General features: G+C 43.7%; 1 protein-coding gene across 1 annotated transcript; it reads left to right on the top strand.

Annotated features, from left to right (window-relative positions):
• The first annotated feature begins 2,175 nt into the window (after positions 1–2,175).
• On the top strand, positions 2,176–15,416 carry CLMP (CXADR like cell adhesion molecule). Its single transcript, XM_086476944.1, has 7 exons — positions 2,176–2,203; positions 9,339–9,496; positions 10,216–10,417; positions 11,254–11,421; positions 11,784–11,906; positions 13,503–13,644; positions 15,122–15,416. The coding sequence occupies exons 1-7, from the start codon at positions 2,176–2,178 to the stop codon at positions 15,414–15,416; spliced, it is 1,116 nt and encodes a 371-aa protein (XP_086333070.1).
• The last annotated feature ends 446 nt before the right edge of the window (positions 15,417–15,862 follow it).

Here is a 15,862-nt window from a genome sequence, read left to right as displayed (position 1 = left end):
AATTGTGCTTGTCTCTTTAAAAGTGAATGCAAGTTCTCACGAGTATAGTATTCAGTCTAGTCTTTGGTTTGTAAATGTTACTGGGGAGAACCTCGGGATCATTTTGAGCACAGGGCCTCACCAAATGCAAGATCAGACTTCTTTTTCAGTACAATGTGAACTAATATCTGGTGTGTAGAGATTTAGTGAATTGTCTGCATGATGCCAGCTTCCTAAAATGCAGTTGGGTGGGTGTCTCCTCCAGCACTTACGCTGGGGTTTGCATTCCTCAGCAATCCCCTCTTGGTCAATTTGTAGCTCTGATTCAGAAAGTGGGATTTACAGAGCTCTGCCTCTGCTCATCTGAGACCTTAGTGTACATGTCCAGATGCCATAACTCCTGGTAACAGTGGAAAAAATGAGCAAAAAGATGTATCTGGTCTCAGAGTCTGCTTGCAGCTGGTATGCTGTTGTGCCAGACTCCAGGAAAGATGCAGGGAGGGAGTTGAGTATCATACTGATAAGATAATTAAGAACCTGATCCTCCTTTTTTATTCCTTCCAGATCATACTGAAGTAGTGCAAGTAAAAGGATTAAGAGAATGAGGTTTCTTTATTTTTTCTAACCTCTGATGGGTTCAGTAAATACCAAGTAATTGATCCTACTATTGCATTGGTGAGAAACAGCAGCGGCAGACAGCTGGGTAGACAGTATCTGTAACACAAGTCTTACGGAGTTAAGCTGCTGCTGGTCCTGGTCCTGTGGGCAGACCAGATGACTGCACCTTGTATTCATCCCAGAAGTGTCGTGGAGTTTAATGTATCTCTTTCACAAGACTTGAGGGTGATGGGGAGGAGCTGCTGCTGTTCTTTTTCTGCCCTAGGGCAGGCTGTAGCTGAGGATTTGAGATTGAGTGAATATGAGAATATGAGAAGTGACAGAGTGCTAATACATTAGGCATTCATTTTGTATCATATTAGTACTGCTTGTAGTGGATAAGTGACATGTTATACTGTGTGTGCAATTGTGAGTATGAAACTGAACATCTCATTGAGGTAACATTGATGTGCTGAACAGGGACAGAAGCCTGTAGCTTTAAACCACATCAAACTTTGTTGAAAATACCCGTGAGGAAGATGCAGAAAAGAGTAAGTTTACTTCTCAGCACCTTCTGGTTTTCTTGGTACCTTTTTTGGCAAGCCTGAAACAAGTTGAATGTTTATGACACAAAGCAGCAGCGAAGCACAGTCAGTTCAGTGCTTCCTGGGTAACATTACACTTTCATGGGAAGGAGGAAAAAAAAAAAGAGGGAATCCTCAGTACAAGTATGGTTTTATTTGGAATCTTTATCAAGGTCTGAAGTCTCTTCTCTCCCCAGTTTTCAGTTACCTCAGCTGATGCAACCTACTCCTTAGATTTTGAAATAGAAGATAGAGCTGATGGACAAATCCTATTTTGAAAATAGTTTTGTTGCTGTCTCTTTTGGTTTGTATTCTGGATTCTGCTTGGTGTCTGCCTTGGGCAGATAACTTCATTTCTGTGTGCCTTCACTTTCATGTCCGTGAACTGACAGCAACAATGGGCTTGCTGGAAGACTGAGGCCTAAGCATACTTCTGAGACAGAAGACACCCTAGAAATTATTACTGAAACCATCTTTATTATACTTTCAAGCTTCATTTGAAACCAGGCAAAAGGAGTGAAATTTATGATGTTAAGGAGTGGAATGTCTTTTCTTGCTTTCCTCTATACAAAGCTTTGTAAGGCACAGAAAGCAGGCCAGAGGTGCTTGCAGAGAAAGGGAGTATCATGCAGCTGTAGGTGCTTCAGCCCCCAAGGGATCTGGTATGTACTGACAAGCTCTCTGTGCAGATCTAATCCACATGGCTTGAAATCACCAGCTGCATTACTGAGAGGCTTAGCTAAACTGTGTTACTGTCAACAGAAGACACCTGGACCATTTTACTGATAAAATTGCCTGGACTAAAGATTAAGGTACTTCACACATTCCTTGGTACAAACACACTGTGAACCATTAAAAGGAAGACGCAGTTCTGATGCCTTGTGTTCTGTTCTTTTGGACTCCAGGGATGTAAACCCAGAGCCTCCTGCCTGCACTTGATTTTTAAAATGCAATGGGAAAAAGGACAGCCGCAGTACTTGCATAGCTGCTGGTTGTGTGTGAAGATCTTCAGCTAATGGAAAGCTTCAGTGTTTTTTTCCAATGTTCCAAAGTCTCTCCAGGCTTTGGATTCAATTGTGTGTGGTGGTGCTGAAGGCCAACTTCTTGTTGGCATTTTCAGGGACAAAATTTTGCCTCTTCACTCTAGGAGTGTATAGGTAAGCTCCTCAAATTGCGTGTGGCCACTGGGTACTGCAGGATCAGTCTTTCATCTGTCTTTAGTAGAGAAACCCTGGGTTATCCCCAGGGAATATTGCATCCTTGCTGCTGGGGCCATTTGTGAGAGCCAGACCTGCGCTGGATGAACCATCTCATTTGTGCCTAGGGGCAGTGTGAAGACAGTGCACTGCTACTATGCTGGTAACAGCTATCCCACAGATGGCTTCCCTGGCTCATCTAAGACTGCCCGGGGAAGGATTGGTGGCCAGCTCCTGCCCATGCCTCCGTAGCCGGCGATACTTCTGTTGGTAGGAGCCTGTGAATCACCAGCCGAATTCTAGCCCCCTCTTGCACTCTTGATTTAGTTGTTGCAAACCTCTAAAAATCGGAGGCTTTGTGTTGTGCAGTGTTGCTTTCTCTGTTCTCCTCAGGCCTTCCTAGCTTCTCAGCAGTTCAATTCCAAAGGCTTCACGTCACCAGCTGGAAACTCGGCAACACGCAGGACTCTTCCCCTTTGCTTTCTGTTTTAACAGCCTCCTCAAACCTCAGCCCCAAGCACATGTGGTTCCAATTACAGGGAACTTCTGCAATGTTATGTGGATGTGGATGGGGATAGGCTGACCTCTTCATTTTGACACAGCCAGCCTGTTCCTGCGGGAGCTGACTGTTAGCTCACATTTTTCTTATTTGAGATGCTTTTGCTTCACAACCGAATTCCTGAAATCAAAGGGAGGCAGAGGGGAGCGGGCTGCAGGCAGCATGCACTGGGGGCCGGGTCTTGGTCACTTGGAGCACTCGAGCTCTCGGGAGAAGGCAACCTTTGGCCTTTATGTCTGTGCCAGCCAAGGAATACAGAAAGCAGATGTCCCAGAGCGCAGCCTTGGCTGAGTTAATTATCCTTAGGAGACTTTGGCTGCCCCCAGCTTCTCCTCCCATGCGCAAAGAATGCAAAATAGCTGTCTGTAAGAAGACACCGTTTTATATTTATTTTGGCCTAAAATGCTGTCAGGGTAACTAACTGTTAGGGCTAGTGTGGTCTGAGGGTGAGCAGGGGGTGTTGATCTTGTGGGTTCTCCTTGGAGCTCTGGAATAAACCAACATAGCTATCCACAGCAGAAACTGGAGAAAAGAGTCAAAGGGGAGATAAAAGCCTTAATGTGCATGTGTCTGTCATTACCGAACAGTAATAGTGGTGGGGGGGAAATATTTGGTTTCTCAAGAGAGCTTAATTTTAAAGTCTACTGAGCCTTAAATACTTAATTGTAGAACTAGTGTCTGTAGTGTGTTTAGCACTTAGCTGATTTGAGCTTCCAAGTCACTCAAGCATCTCTCAAAGTTTTACTCAAGGTGTAGTTCTTGGGCCATAAAAGTAGTTGTTGGCCTCCTATTTAAGCATGTAAAATTCTAAATTTGCTTACTGCAAAATGATTGGATTTTTCTCATTACTGCTGTAATGATCACTGGGCAGAGTGGAAGGCAGGCTTTAGCTTTTCCATGAAGAAGCATAGAAAATTTCCTACAAGAATGTAGCAAGATAGAACTCCAACAGATGTGAAATGTCTTAAATTCCTGGAATGAAGGAGTGGTTCGAAGTTGCAACATGGCAGGCTGTCCTGGGCTTTTTTGTTTCTTAACTCTCAAACATATTCTTCTATATGTCTAATTTAGGCATACTCAGTTTTTAAATATTTTGAGTGATAAATGTTTTTAGCACAAGAGTAAGTGATTCAAAGGTGCAGGATTATTCAGCTAGAGGAACACTACAAGCCTGAATTCCGTGGATATTTATTCTCTTTGGGCGAATTTAAACTATTTAAGTAGAAAGTTTCTGCTAATTTGGATCATTTTGACTAAAACTAAGCATTTGTACAAGCAGTGCACCCTGCAGGTCTAGCTGAGACAGCATGGGACTGTCAGGTGCATTGAAGTGGGTTTTTTTTTTTTCCAGCAGCCTACCTGGATTTTGAGAAGAATGTGTGTGTTACAGAACTACAGGGCCAAAACTTCCTTCTTGGAAGGACCCCATTTTCAGATAGTGGAATCACGCAGATGTGAGAAGAAGTTTTAAGAATATCCCAAGAAGGACTCAAAATCGGACTACAAAATTGTTACACTTGAGAACTTGTCTGTAGGGGACTGTTCTTTCAGAAAGGATGTGATATGCCTTGGTGACAGTGGCCATTCACTATTCCTGTCACACTTTTACCCAGGAAACATTTTGATATTAATGAGCAAAAGCAGACAGAACACCTATCACGGGTGAAATGGAAATTGTCCAGACAAGGCTATAAACTGTGTGTACATACTATTGGAATTCCTGCTTTTGCTGTTGTATTGAAAGCTTTTTCCTCAGTAGCAGATTTGAGTTGCTTGCTTCCTGAGTAGCTTCCCTCTGTCTGGTGCTAGTATAGGATGTCTTGGGTTGCAGAAAAATTACAGGTTGCATTTCTTCTCCTCCTTCAACATCAGTGTCTTGGAATAGTCTGTTGCAACTGTAATCTTTGATAAAAAGCCGAAATTGTGAAAAGCGTAGCTGAAGAAAAAACTTCACAGATGTTCCTGAAGCAACTTCAATTTTTCAAGACCCTTTTTGGATATTCAGATCTTAAACTTGGTGTAGGTACATTTTGGGCCAGGTTTACAAAGCATCATTATGGATTTCTTGCATCTTGAGTCTCTGAAATATTTTCTAGGCTGTTCCTCCTCATTCCAGCAGTTGAGTGATATAGCACAACTTATTACTTTTTAAAAAGTATAATCTATATTTAGCATTGCTCCCTAATTCAAACCTCATTCTGAACCTAATGAAAGATTTAAATCTCAAAGCTCTTTAGCTTTTAGCACATGAATTTGCCTACAAATAAAAATGTCAGCAAAACATTTATTTTCACTTTAATTCTGCTTGTATGTTTATGTATATTTGATGTTGGTATATATGTGCATTTGTGTATATACATATACTTGTTATTGGATGGGTGTGGAAATAAACTGAGCATAATAGCATGTATATGAAAGCATGTGTGATCACGTTAAGGATTTGGACATGAACATACTTCTTCGGATAGTTATAACCTGTGTTCAGCCTCATCACACAGTCCTGATTTGTTTAGCGCTTGCTCCGTTACACAGGAGATGGTTTCTGAAATTCAAAACCTCTTATAATATACATTAAAAATCATTAGGTCTTTAAAAATGTTGAAATGAGTTCTGGGAAATACTTGAAGACTGACATCTTGGCCTGAGAAAGATGCAGGATCTTGTCAGCATTTGTTTACCTTTAAAATCTGCTATGCATGCCTGTTACTGAGAGGGCTAAAAATCCCTTTGTGAGCCCTGGCCCGGTCTGTGCCCTTCTCCTGGCACATCTGTGCTTGTGCTGTTTGGGTACTGGCTGTTTAGGTGTGCTGGCTTTGGTATTGTTTAAAATATCTGTTGCTCTGTAGTTCTTGGGTGTTTAAAACATCAGTGAGGGATGAAAGGCCATAATCTTGTTCCCTCTTTGCAGGGTGTTGGGTGAGTTACTGTCTTCTAAACAATAGAGCAAACACTTACACATTACAAGGGTCTCCTCCCCCCCCCGAATACAGAACCTTGCCTTGCCTGTGGTGGGTCAGCCAGCCTGGCACTGCCCCAACGCTTTGTTCAGGCCCGCGGCCAATGCTTTCCAAATGCGGCAGGCACAATAAGCTGCGGGTTCCTGCTCCCCGGGAACAACCCCCCAACCTCCCCCTGCCGTCATGGGACACAGGCTGAGTAAGGCGTGAGTAAAGCTGAAGGAAGCGCTTCCCGAATTGCTCTTTGCAGCAGGATGTGGGCAGGCGAGGGAGGTTTTTCGGGCAGGAACGGCGGAGCCTGCATCCCTGCGGCGAGACGCTTGGGTCCGGCTTCTGGGAAACTCGTGTGTTGTGTTCGGCTGGAGCCGGCCCTTGAGGCGTTGCTCTGGGCAGGCTCTGCCCTCCTGCGGCTGCGGAGCTCTGGGCGGGGGCGAGGAGCGGGGCCGGTTGGGCACCCGGCCGGCGGAGCGAAAGGGCTGGCCGGGAAGCAAGCTGCTTGTGCCGCCAGCCCCTGTGTGTCCTGGCCGGCACACGGAGGTGTCTGCTGCCCTGAGGCGGTGTCCGCAGGCAGACGCTCTCCTTCAGTAGTACTCGTTGAAATGGAACGTCAGCTGGGCGGGCGGGGATAAACGGCAAAAGCACTATGAGAAAAATCTCATTTCTTTGACCTGTTCTTGCTAGGTCTTATACGCACAAATGCAGGAGAACTTCAGAGGGCATTTATTCTTCGTTGAGTAATAAGGTGCTTAAAATAACCTAGAAGGGACTTGCATATGTTGCCAAGTTCATTTTTCTTTCTGAGGCATATACTCTAAATTCCAGCACAGTATCTAAAGGTAAACTTCCATTTCATCACTGCTTACTACAGCGAGACCCTAACTAAACTATTGAAAGGCATGAGGCTTGTTCACGTTGAGCTCTATTTGGGGTTTTTTGTGGGTAATTTCCATCATTGGCAACCTACGTTGGGTACTTTTATGAAGCTGTGTTTTGAGCTTCCTTTTGACTTTGTACAGGTATACGTGATTGGAAAGAAAATAAAGTGATGGTCTTGCCTAGAACACCTGCAGAACTTAGACTTCCTTGTGAGTTCATGGGCATTGTTAAAGAACTAATGAGGACTAAAGGGACAAAGTTGGTTTGGGTTGTTTTTTAGTAAGACAGGAATGTCATGGAAAAGTACACAATGTTCGTGACAATTACCAGTTCAATGGCGAATCAGCTCCAAGTTATCTCCAATGGCACGTACCTTTTTAAAAATTAAGGGTGCTTTAGAAATTTGCAGTCACTCTCTCACTGGATGTCTCCCTGCTCTTATTCCCATTTAGAAGATGAGCTTGTAGGAACAGGGCTCTTTCTCAAGACCACAGCGTGTTTGCTGGTGGCCACAAGAACCAGGCCAAGGTGTGAGCTCTCCTAAAAACAATCTGTCCAAGCCAGAGAGGAATGAAAATGATGCTTGTTATACTCCCTCAAAAAGTGATTTATAATCGTGGTCAAGGCCTTTAAGGTAGAACTACATTTTAAAACGTAAATACCCTGTGAGGTGTGCACAAAACCTCAGTGCTCTGCTGGCACAGGACTTTGAAAATGTTGCGAATGCTACGTGAATGCTTACTATTGTGGTGCTCAAATTAAACTTATTGATCAGTCATCTAGCGAGTGCCAGCGTGTTAATGAAGGCAGCCCGCAGCAATGTGGGCTGTAGGAGAAAGCAGGCGTTCGTCTTAGGCAGAATGCATAATTGTATTTGGCAGATGGAGCTTTGAGACCAGTGAATCCAGTGATAAACTGGATTACTTTTCCTTTTAAAGAAAGCAGCTAATGTGGCTGAAAAGGAGCTTGCACTCTGATCAGTTCCTGCAGAGATCCACGTAGGGGAGGAGAGGTTAATCCTTTGCAAGACACCACATGTCTTAAACTTCTAGGTGTTTTATGTATGTGCATGCACATCGTAGATGATTCCCTTTAGAGAAGTGCTTGGCAAGCGTTGATTGAATATCAGAAGCTCGGGAGCTGAGGGATGGTCATGCTAACGACTTAGAGGCAGATCTGAGAATAGGAGCAGGAACAGAATGAATTTGCTGAAACCAGAGTTGGTCCTGAAGAAACAGGAAAAGCTGAGCAAGTGTCATGTTGGATGTAGTTTTTCTTCTTTTGTTGGTTGTTTTTTCTTTTCTCTTACAGGAAAGGTTAAAGATCTCCTGTTCAGCCTATGTAACTCGAGCTTCTTTTGCTCTTGCCAGTAATCTTGCTATGTAATCACAAGATTGTGTTCAGTCACACATGCGACTTCCTAGTGCTGCCAGCTCTCCCAGTTTTCATCAGTTTCACAATAATTAGTCCAAGAAGGAAGATATTTCATTTCACTTAATTTCATGGGAGGAAAACAATGGGTTTAGGCTTTCTTCTTGCACAGTAAAATTTAAGAACAACCCAACTGTGCTCTGAAGATTCATACACAAAAGGTAAATGGCAGTTGTGTCCCAGAAATCCCCATGGAAATTTGCTTGGAATTTTTTTATTTGGTGACATAGCAGACCTGGGGGGTCCATGACCTAAATGCCCAGAATTTTCTATACCTCTGATGCTTTAGGTCAGTTTTAACGGACTTTCAATTTACCCTCATGAGTCCGTGTGTTATTAGAAGTTGGAGACGGACAAAGCAAAGAATCGACTCCGATTTTGTTCAGTTTTAGCAGGGAAGCAGTATGAAAGAAACTGGGAAAGAAATTGCGAGTCATGTTTTCCTGGAGTGCACCTACTCCTGGACCAGGTTTTGGGGAGTTAACGTGCGGTTTGGGTTTAACTGGCTACATTTAAAAGGCTCTGCTTCCCTCTAGTGGCTCAGCTTGGCAATTTTTTTTTTTTTTTTTAAATCCTGACAAACAGGTTTTGACAACTTAGGATTTTTTTTTTTCTTGAGGTTGCTATTCAGAGACACTTCACTAGCTTACTTGTACTTGCCTTTCTTAAGGTTAACCCTGTTGTTCCCAGGATGTTCTCATATTTCCAGTGCTGAAATGCACCCAACGAACTTCATCCAGTGTTAGGGAAGAAACTCCAAGCCTTGTCAGACTGATTTAGGAATAAAGCGAAGGCTCTGAAGGTCTTCTGGGTGGAAATACTGCTTATGAATTAAGGTAATAAAAGGTGAAAGCAAAACTGAGGAGATTATCTGAAATTTTGAGTGCCTAGAGGATGCGAGTGCAACTTTAGTATTGACAGCTCTGGAGTGTGAAGCCATCTGTTCTTCATGCTTAAATATTAGTGTGAAACTGTCTATGTATGTGTAGATGTCCCCTTGAATCAGATGCAATCTGTCCAGGAAGCCAAGCTGTTGAGTTCTCTTTGATGCTTTGAAGCAAATGAGGAAAAAATCCAGGGAAACCTAAGCCAGCAACACTTGTCAGTGCAGGGATGCATCCTTCATCCTGGCCTCTGACCGCTGGCATCTGTCTTTCAGCTTCCTGTTCTGTTTGGCTGTCCGAGGCTCAGACTGAATTTAAGAGAGTGGCTGAAGAAAACGTGACTTTGCCCTGTCACCACCGCCTGGGCCTCCTGGAGCAAGGGAGCCTGGATATTGAGTGGCTGCTGCACACTTCTGAAACAGTACAGAAAGCGGTAGGTTCAGCTGTGATTAGCATCTGCTGAGAAAAGAGCCTTATTTCTGTGTTGACATCAGCAGCAGCTATTGATTTAGAGACTTCTCTGATGATCTTTGCAAGTTATTCTGATGAAATAAGCAGTGTTTAGAAAACACAGCTGACTTATTTAGAGAGATTTCTAACTCTGAAAGTCATCTGATATTCACGTATGCTGTGTTGGAACAGGTTGTGTTACAATGGAGTTTTCTTTAAACTAACACTGTTATGTAATCTGTCATCATTGGATAAACTTCAGAATTTCCCTTCAGGTTTTCAAAAATGACCTTGGATTTTGTAGGCACAGTTTCTGAAACCTTGGTTTCAGGAAAAAACATATTAAAAATATAGTAGTTCAGTGCTTGTAAAAATCAGGCCTGCAGTAACTTAAATTAGCAAGCCAAAACCAGCCAAAATTCAAGGCTGCTTTTATACATTGTGGCATAAGCTGATGTCTGTTTTGACACTGGTATAAATGCTCCAGTATAAATCTTCAGCATAAATACAGTTTATGTATCAGTCTCAGACTTGAAATCCAGGTTTAATTTTCCACCCTGCTACAGGCTTCCTGTGTGACCCTTGGCAAGTCAGTTAACCATGCAGAACCTTAGTCTGCAGTTCCTGGAAATGCTTCAGTTTGTTGTTCCATGTGAAAGTAAAATTACAACTGGCTGATCAGTGATTGCTTCTGCACCTCAGGTGATCACTTACTCTGGAGGCCGTGTTTATGACGACCTGAATGAGGAACAGAAAGGGCGCGTTTCCTTCACATCCAACTTCCTTGCTGGAGATGCATCCTTACAAATCATATCCCTGCAGTCCAGCGATGCAGGGAAGTACATATGTAAGGTTAAAAATGCTGGGCAGTACGAATGGGCTCGCATCACCCTGAAAGTTGTAGGTAAGGTCATTTTATTGTTCTTTCTAAGAAAAAAAAAATTGCTAGACTCACTTCCTGGAGAGAGATTTATTTCAGCAGGGTACAAATACAAAGACATTTCACGATCAGTTTTCACTGTCCATATCTGCCTCTGCATTTTTTGGCAAAGGACAGGACACAGGGAAGAGCCTCAAGAACTGTTTTGAGGTAAGCATGATCGCTTGCAAAATCATATGAACTGTTCTTTCTAAATTATCTCTATGATCTCATCACATAACCTAGACTGATATTTTAGCTTAGCTGGCGATCGTCCTGTCCAGATCTTCTGCTGAGGACTCTGGGTTCATGTCCCAGGACCCCAAACTGATCCAAGTCAGTGGAGGTGACAAATAAGCTGCCGGGGTTAGCATTTCTCTTCCCTGATTTCAGTTTATGGGTTGGCTTTTTCACGCACGCTGTCATCCTGCGGAAGAAGTGCTGTGGCCTGCCAGATGCTGTGGGGAGACAGAAGAAATGGAGAAGTAGGTGGAGGGAAAGGATGTTCTCGAAATAGTACTTAGAAGAGGAACGCAGTGATACAGCTCCATTGATGCAAGCATCCTTGAGGCAAACTGCCCCAGAGTATTATAAAATGTCATTTCTGCCTCTGAGCCAGCCAGCCCCACTTGTTAGACCATGGAGTTGCACACAGTTGTAGCTGAAGTCCCCTAACAAACATCACTGGTGTAATTCCTTAACGCATTCCAGAGAAGGCAGCTCTTGGAAGCTGCTTAAATTACGTACTTTGCCAAAGAAAATGGTTTCCACTGAGAAAATAGTCTGCTGCATTTGCATGACCTGTCTTCTGTTTCTTCTAGAAAAACCTTCCAAGCCCAAATGCTGGCTGGAAGGGGAGCTGTTGGAAGGAAAGGAACTGTCCTTGCAGTGCCGTTCCGCCTCTGGCACTGCACCCATCTCCTACCGATGGCAGCGCATCAACGAGGAAGATGAGAGAGCTGAACATCTCCCGCCTACGTCAAGAGTCAGTAAGTCCGGTCGCTTCCTCTGGCAGCGCTGGGTACACTCAAAGCCAGAGAACTGCCCACATGGACACGCACACGTGCAGTCACGTGCACGCTTTTTAAATGGGGATCGCTTGGCGGCAGCGATGTAACAGTGCCTCCCGCTGCTGCAGCCCGACGTGGTGATGGGCTTCCCCCCGAACAAGGAAGTGCGTGAGGAGTTTGCTTAGTGTTATGCTGGAGGTTGAAAAATTATCTGTGCGGCATCATGGATTGTTCCTGAACTGATTTGAACTGGAAGTTCAATTTGTTCTTCTGTGTCCTGTCCACTGTTAACATTTCGTAGTCTTTTTTGATTAGTCCCGGTGCTGTTTTTCATATTTCAGACATTTCTAATCCTGGGCAAGTCCTGCTGAAGAATCTTACGCAGATGAGCACAGGGTTATACCAATGCATTGCCACCAACGAGGCTGGACAAGAAAGCTGTGTTGTTCAGGTGACAGTGCAGCGTAAGTACTGGCACGTAACTCGTATCCACACCACCGTATGAGCTGCGCTGCTTCACAGTGTCCCAGCTTGACCGGTAAACTCTGTGCCACACCTTTGCCCTCTCGTACTTGAATCACATGAAGTAGTCCTTATTTATTGCACTTACGTTTTGCACAGCAGCCCTCTATAACCTGAAGTATTAAATACGTCACTTGGGCTCAGATGCTTTGATCTGTAAGAAATTGAGAATGACTAATAAAATATGAGGGGAAAAAATGGTGAGTTAGAGGTTCCAGTTTTCCAGCTTTTGAGGTACTTCTGGCTGAAGTGATTGCAGAAATTACTCTCAAGTATAATATCTCTGTGTGGATATTCCATCATTCCAATTCTAAATTATGCGTGTTGCACTTGGGACAGTAAAATATCGAAAGGCAGCTGGAAAGGCTGACTTTGACATGAAGTAACGTGCAGAATAAAAAGCAACTTTTGACATAGTTTGGTTTTAATCCAGATTTAATAAATTCTCTTCTGAACACTAGAGATTAAAATCAGTGTCCTACCTGATCAACCACCCTCAAGGGTGTGTGCTTGTCTAGGTACTTGTGTCCTTTCCATATGCATGCCAGGAAAAGGGTGGAGTTTAGCACCAGCATTGACACAAATACAAACAATACAGTTTAGCAGGCTTTTATGTGCAGCTCTCAGGGGAGATCAGCAGGAGCTGGAACTGCTCTGATAAAAGACTGCTAACAGAGAAGTCTCTTCTTGCAGATTCCATAGCTTTGGAATTTTTCTGCCCAGTCAGGCCTGAAATAACTGGAATATGGTGATGTAGCAAGGCAAACCTGTTTGCCTCAGGCATCTGAAGTAAAAGCGTCCAGGCAGCTTTTATGCCAATTGAATTGAATTGGTTTAAAACCTCACTTTGGTTTGCTAAACCCTCCGTAGGGACAAGCCTTAAGGAAACAACTTTCAGCCAAACCCACCCTAACCACTCTTATCAAAGGGAGTTGTCATAAAGTATCAACTAAGGGCCCGTATGCACTAGGAAGTGTTCTCTCGTTGACTGTGTTATTTTGGGTGAAAAATGCCTTGCACTTGCACAGTACGGTCTTCCTTTCCTCCTTCCTCTCTGCACTCCTCAGGTCATTTGTTTCCCCAATGGAATAATTCATTCTGCAGGTGGATTGTAATCATTTCAGGGTGAGTTGAAGGGGGAAAAATAATCCTCGTGGGGAATCATTTGTAGTTCAAACACTCTTCTGCCTCTAGGAAACTGCTTGGTGCTTTGTTTTGGATGTGGTTGTCCTGTCTGCCTCTTATCAGAGGATTTTTCCTCCTCGTTTCAATTCTTGACTCATAGCTAAAGGCATAGCACTTGCCATCCCACCCTTCCAGAGGTGAATGCTTTTCTCACTGTTAGCTCAGGTTTAGAAACAATGCCTGAAGATAAACGGGTTCAACTTCTGTGGGGAGACACGCCTAAATAAGTAGCCTCATACATTCTGTTCTGATTTGTACGCAGTGCTACAAGTTGTAGTGTGGACTAGAATCTGACCATGTGGCCCTAGTGAGAGTTCAACCAACTAACGCGTTTGTTTTCTGGACGACAACAGATGCACAAAATATCGGCATGATCGCTGGAGCGGTTTGTGGTGTGGTGGTGGGACTTTCCCTCCTTTTCTTGGTGGTGAGGCTGACAATAAGGAGGAAAGAAAAGAAGAGATATGAGGAAGAGGAGGCACCAAATGAAATCAGGTAACGCCTTTAATCATTCACCTCCCACCCTCCATTCTTCCCGTTTTGCATATCTTTTCACTGCAGTTTTAAGTAACCTAGGTATAAGCCTCTTAAAAGGTTGTTCTGAAAAGCTTTTAAAGTCTCCCTGAAGTATCAGTGACAAATTTATAGACTGAGAGAATCTTTGTGAAGACTTTCCAGAAAACGAGATAGATGGAAATGTCTTTTTTTTGTTCGTTTTTTGTTTGTTTGTTTGTTTTTCTCCCCCCCCAGGACAAATTAGCACAAAACTCAACAAAATATTCTCTCTCACACTTGCAATTTTAGCATTTCAAAGCATTTGCATCATCCTCTCCGGTACAAAATTCAACCCACTTGTCCATTGTGGTTCTGAGAGGCTGTTTGGGTTTTTTTCCCAATTGCAGTTTCTGTTGGGAATGCTATGAGGCAGGGAGGTTCTCTCAGTCTTTCTTGAGCCTTTTGAACAACTGTGCTTCTGGATTTAGCTCAGGGTGAAAAACCCCTGAGCTGCTGTGTGCAGAGCTGAGAAGCCTTGCCCTGAGCAGGCGTATCAAGAATGCTGACGCGTGTTCTTTAAACTCATCTGTTACAGGCGTGTGAGGTCTGCCACTTAACTCCCCTAAGCAGAGATTGGTCTCTAGCCAATCCAGCCTAAATTTCTCAGGAAGGAAAACACTGGAAAAAGATATTTCCAGGAATGAGCTTTAGCTGCTCCTGCCCTTGAAGGAACTCCTTGCCTTGTTCCATCTTTATGCCTATTTGTAAAAGACTGCCTGCCCTCCTACAACATCTGTGTACCAAATCATCCATTCAGCAGCTGATTACTCTGCCTGATGGTCAGGTTGCCAGCAAGAAAGTAGTCTCTGCTGATTTCTTCCCTTCCCTCTTTCCTGTCCTCTTTGCTTTCAAATCTTGCATGCCTCTCTATTTTTAGTTTGAGCTTCAGCCTCTTGTATCATATTTTTATGCATGACTGTTTCCTCCTCTCTCTCTCTCTCTCTCTCTCTCTCTCTCTCTCTCTGGACTCAGTTCTCGCACTTCTTTCACTACCCACATTTTTGTTTGTTTGTTTGTTTGTTTTTAACTAGAAGAACTGGTCTCAGCTAGCCCTGTCTAGGCCGTTTGTCAGTATGAGTGAGGATTACAAAGCAGGCACTTCTATCTGAACTGTTTGCACTGACACTTGGCATTTGTTCCACGGGCCTCAAAGCTGCACACAAAGAGCTGGTCGTGTGCAGTATTATAAATCCATTTGACCAATAGCTCTGCAGAGCAATAGGGAGTTCAGTCCCCAAAGTTACCCAGCACAGAATTGAGAAAACCCTCTACCTTGCTCAGACTGCTGGACAAATACGCCCTGGTCATTTGCAGCTTCAATAAGCAAGTGCTTATTGCAGCAGCAATTCAGTCTGGTAAAATGTGTAAGTGTTTCTGTTCTCGTGGTGTTTGAGCCCTGTCATCTGTTTGATTGCAGAGAAGATGCAGAGGCACCCAAGGCCCATCTCGTCAAGCCCAGTTCCTCTTCCTCTGGTTCCAGGAGCTCACGCTCAGGTTCTTCCTCAACCAGGTCGACAGCCAACAGTGCCTCTCGCAGCCAACGGACTTTGTCCACAGAAGCCACTCCCCATCTGACTGCTCCCCAGTACAGCCAGAGGGAGACAGAAGGAAAAGAAATTGAGCCAAAGAAAGTCGACTACACTAACCTGATGAAAATGGGAGCGACGCTGGTCATGGTGCCTGCCCAAAGCCGAGCGTTCCAGACCGTGTGACTGCTCACCAGCCGTCTGGAGACTCCTGCTGTCCAGAAACACTTCACATACCACCAGCCACATAGGAATTGTTAGATTAGCTAGTTATCTTCCTGGTCAGCTTAATTTTAATCACTTGTGATTATTCACACCACAAGAAGCCCTCCCACTCAGCTCTTTCTTACATCTTCCAGCACTGAGGTTCTGCTACAGAATAATTTTTCTTTTTAAGAAAGATATATTTGAGGGAAAAGGGAGCCTTCTTTTTAATTTTTTTTTTTTTTTTTTTTTTTGGAAATGGAACACTGAGCATTTTAAAACTACAACAGCTAGGCGCTGTACCAATGAAATGAAGCCAAACCTCAGGATTTTTTTAAAAGGGATCAACAGAGACTTAAAGACGCATAATACTCCAGAGAGGTTTTGTGGGGAGGGAGAAGTGTCTTGTACTGGTTTTGGAAACCTTC

Source organism: Leptosomus discolor, chromosome 22 (genome assembly GCF_034619465.1).
Source record: "Leptosomus discolor isolate bLepDis1 chromosome 22, bLepDis1.hap2, whole genome shotgun sequence".
Classification (NCBI taxonomy): domain Eukaryota; kingdom Metazoa; phylum Chordata; class Aves; order Leptosomiformes; family Leptosomidae; genus Leptosomus; species Leptosomus discolor.
Note: the sequence above shows the minus strand (reverse complement) of the source record. Positions and strands in the feature narration are given on the sequence as shown.

Excerpts from the sequence above, each read along its gene's own strand:
- CLMP (XM_086476944.1), top strand. The coding sequence starts at position 2,176 with ATGGAAAGCTTCAGTGTTTTTTTCCAAT. Across the intron at positions 2,204-9,338 it reads CTTCAGTGTTTTTTTCCAAT|CTTCCTGTTCTGTTTGGCTG; the intron begins GTTCCAAAGTCT and ends TCTGTCTTTCAG. Across the intron at positions 10,418-11,253 it reads CATCACCCTGAAAGTTGTAG|AAAAACCTTCCAAGCCCAAA; the intron begins GTAAGGTCATTT and ends TGTTTCTTCTAG.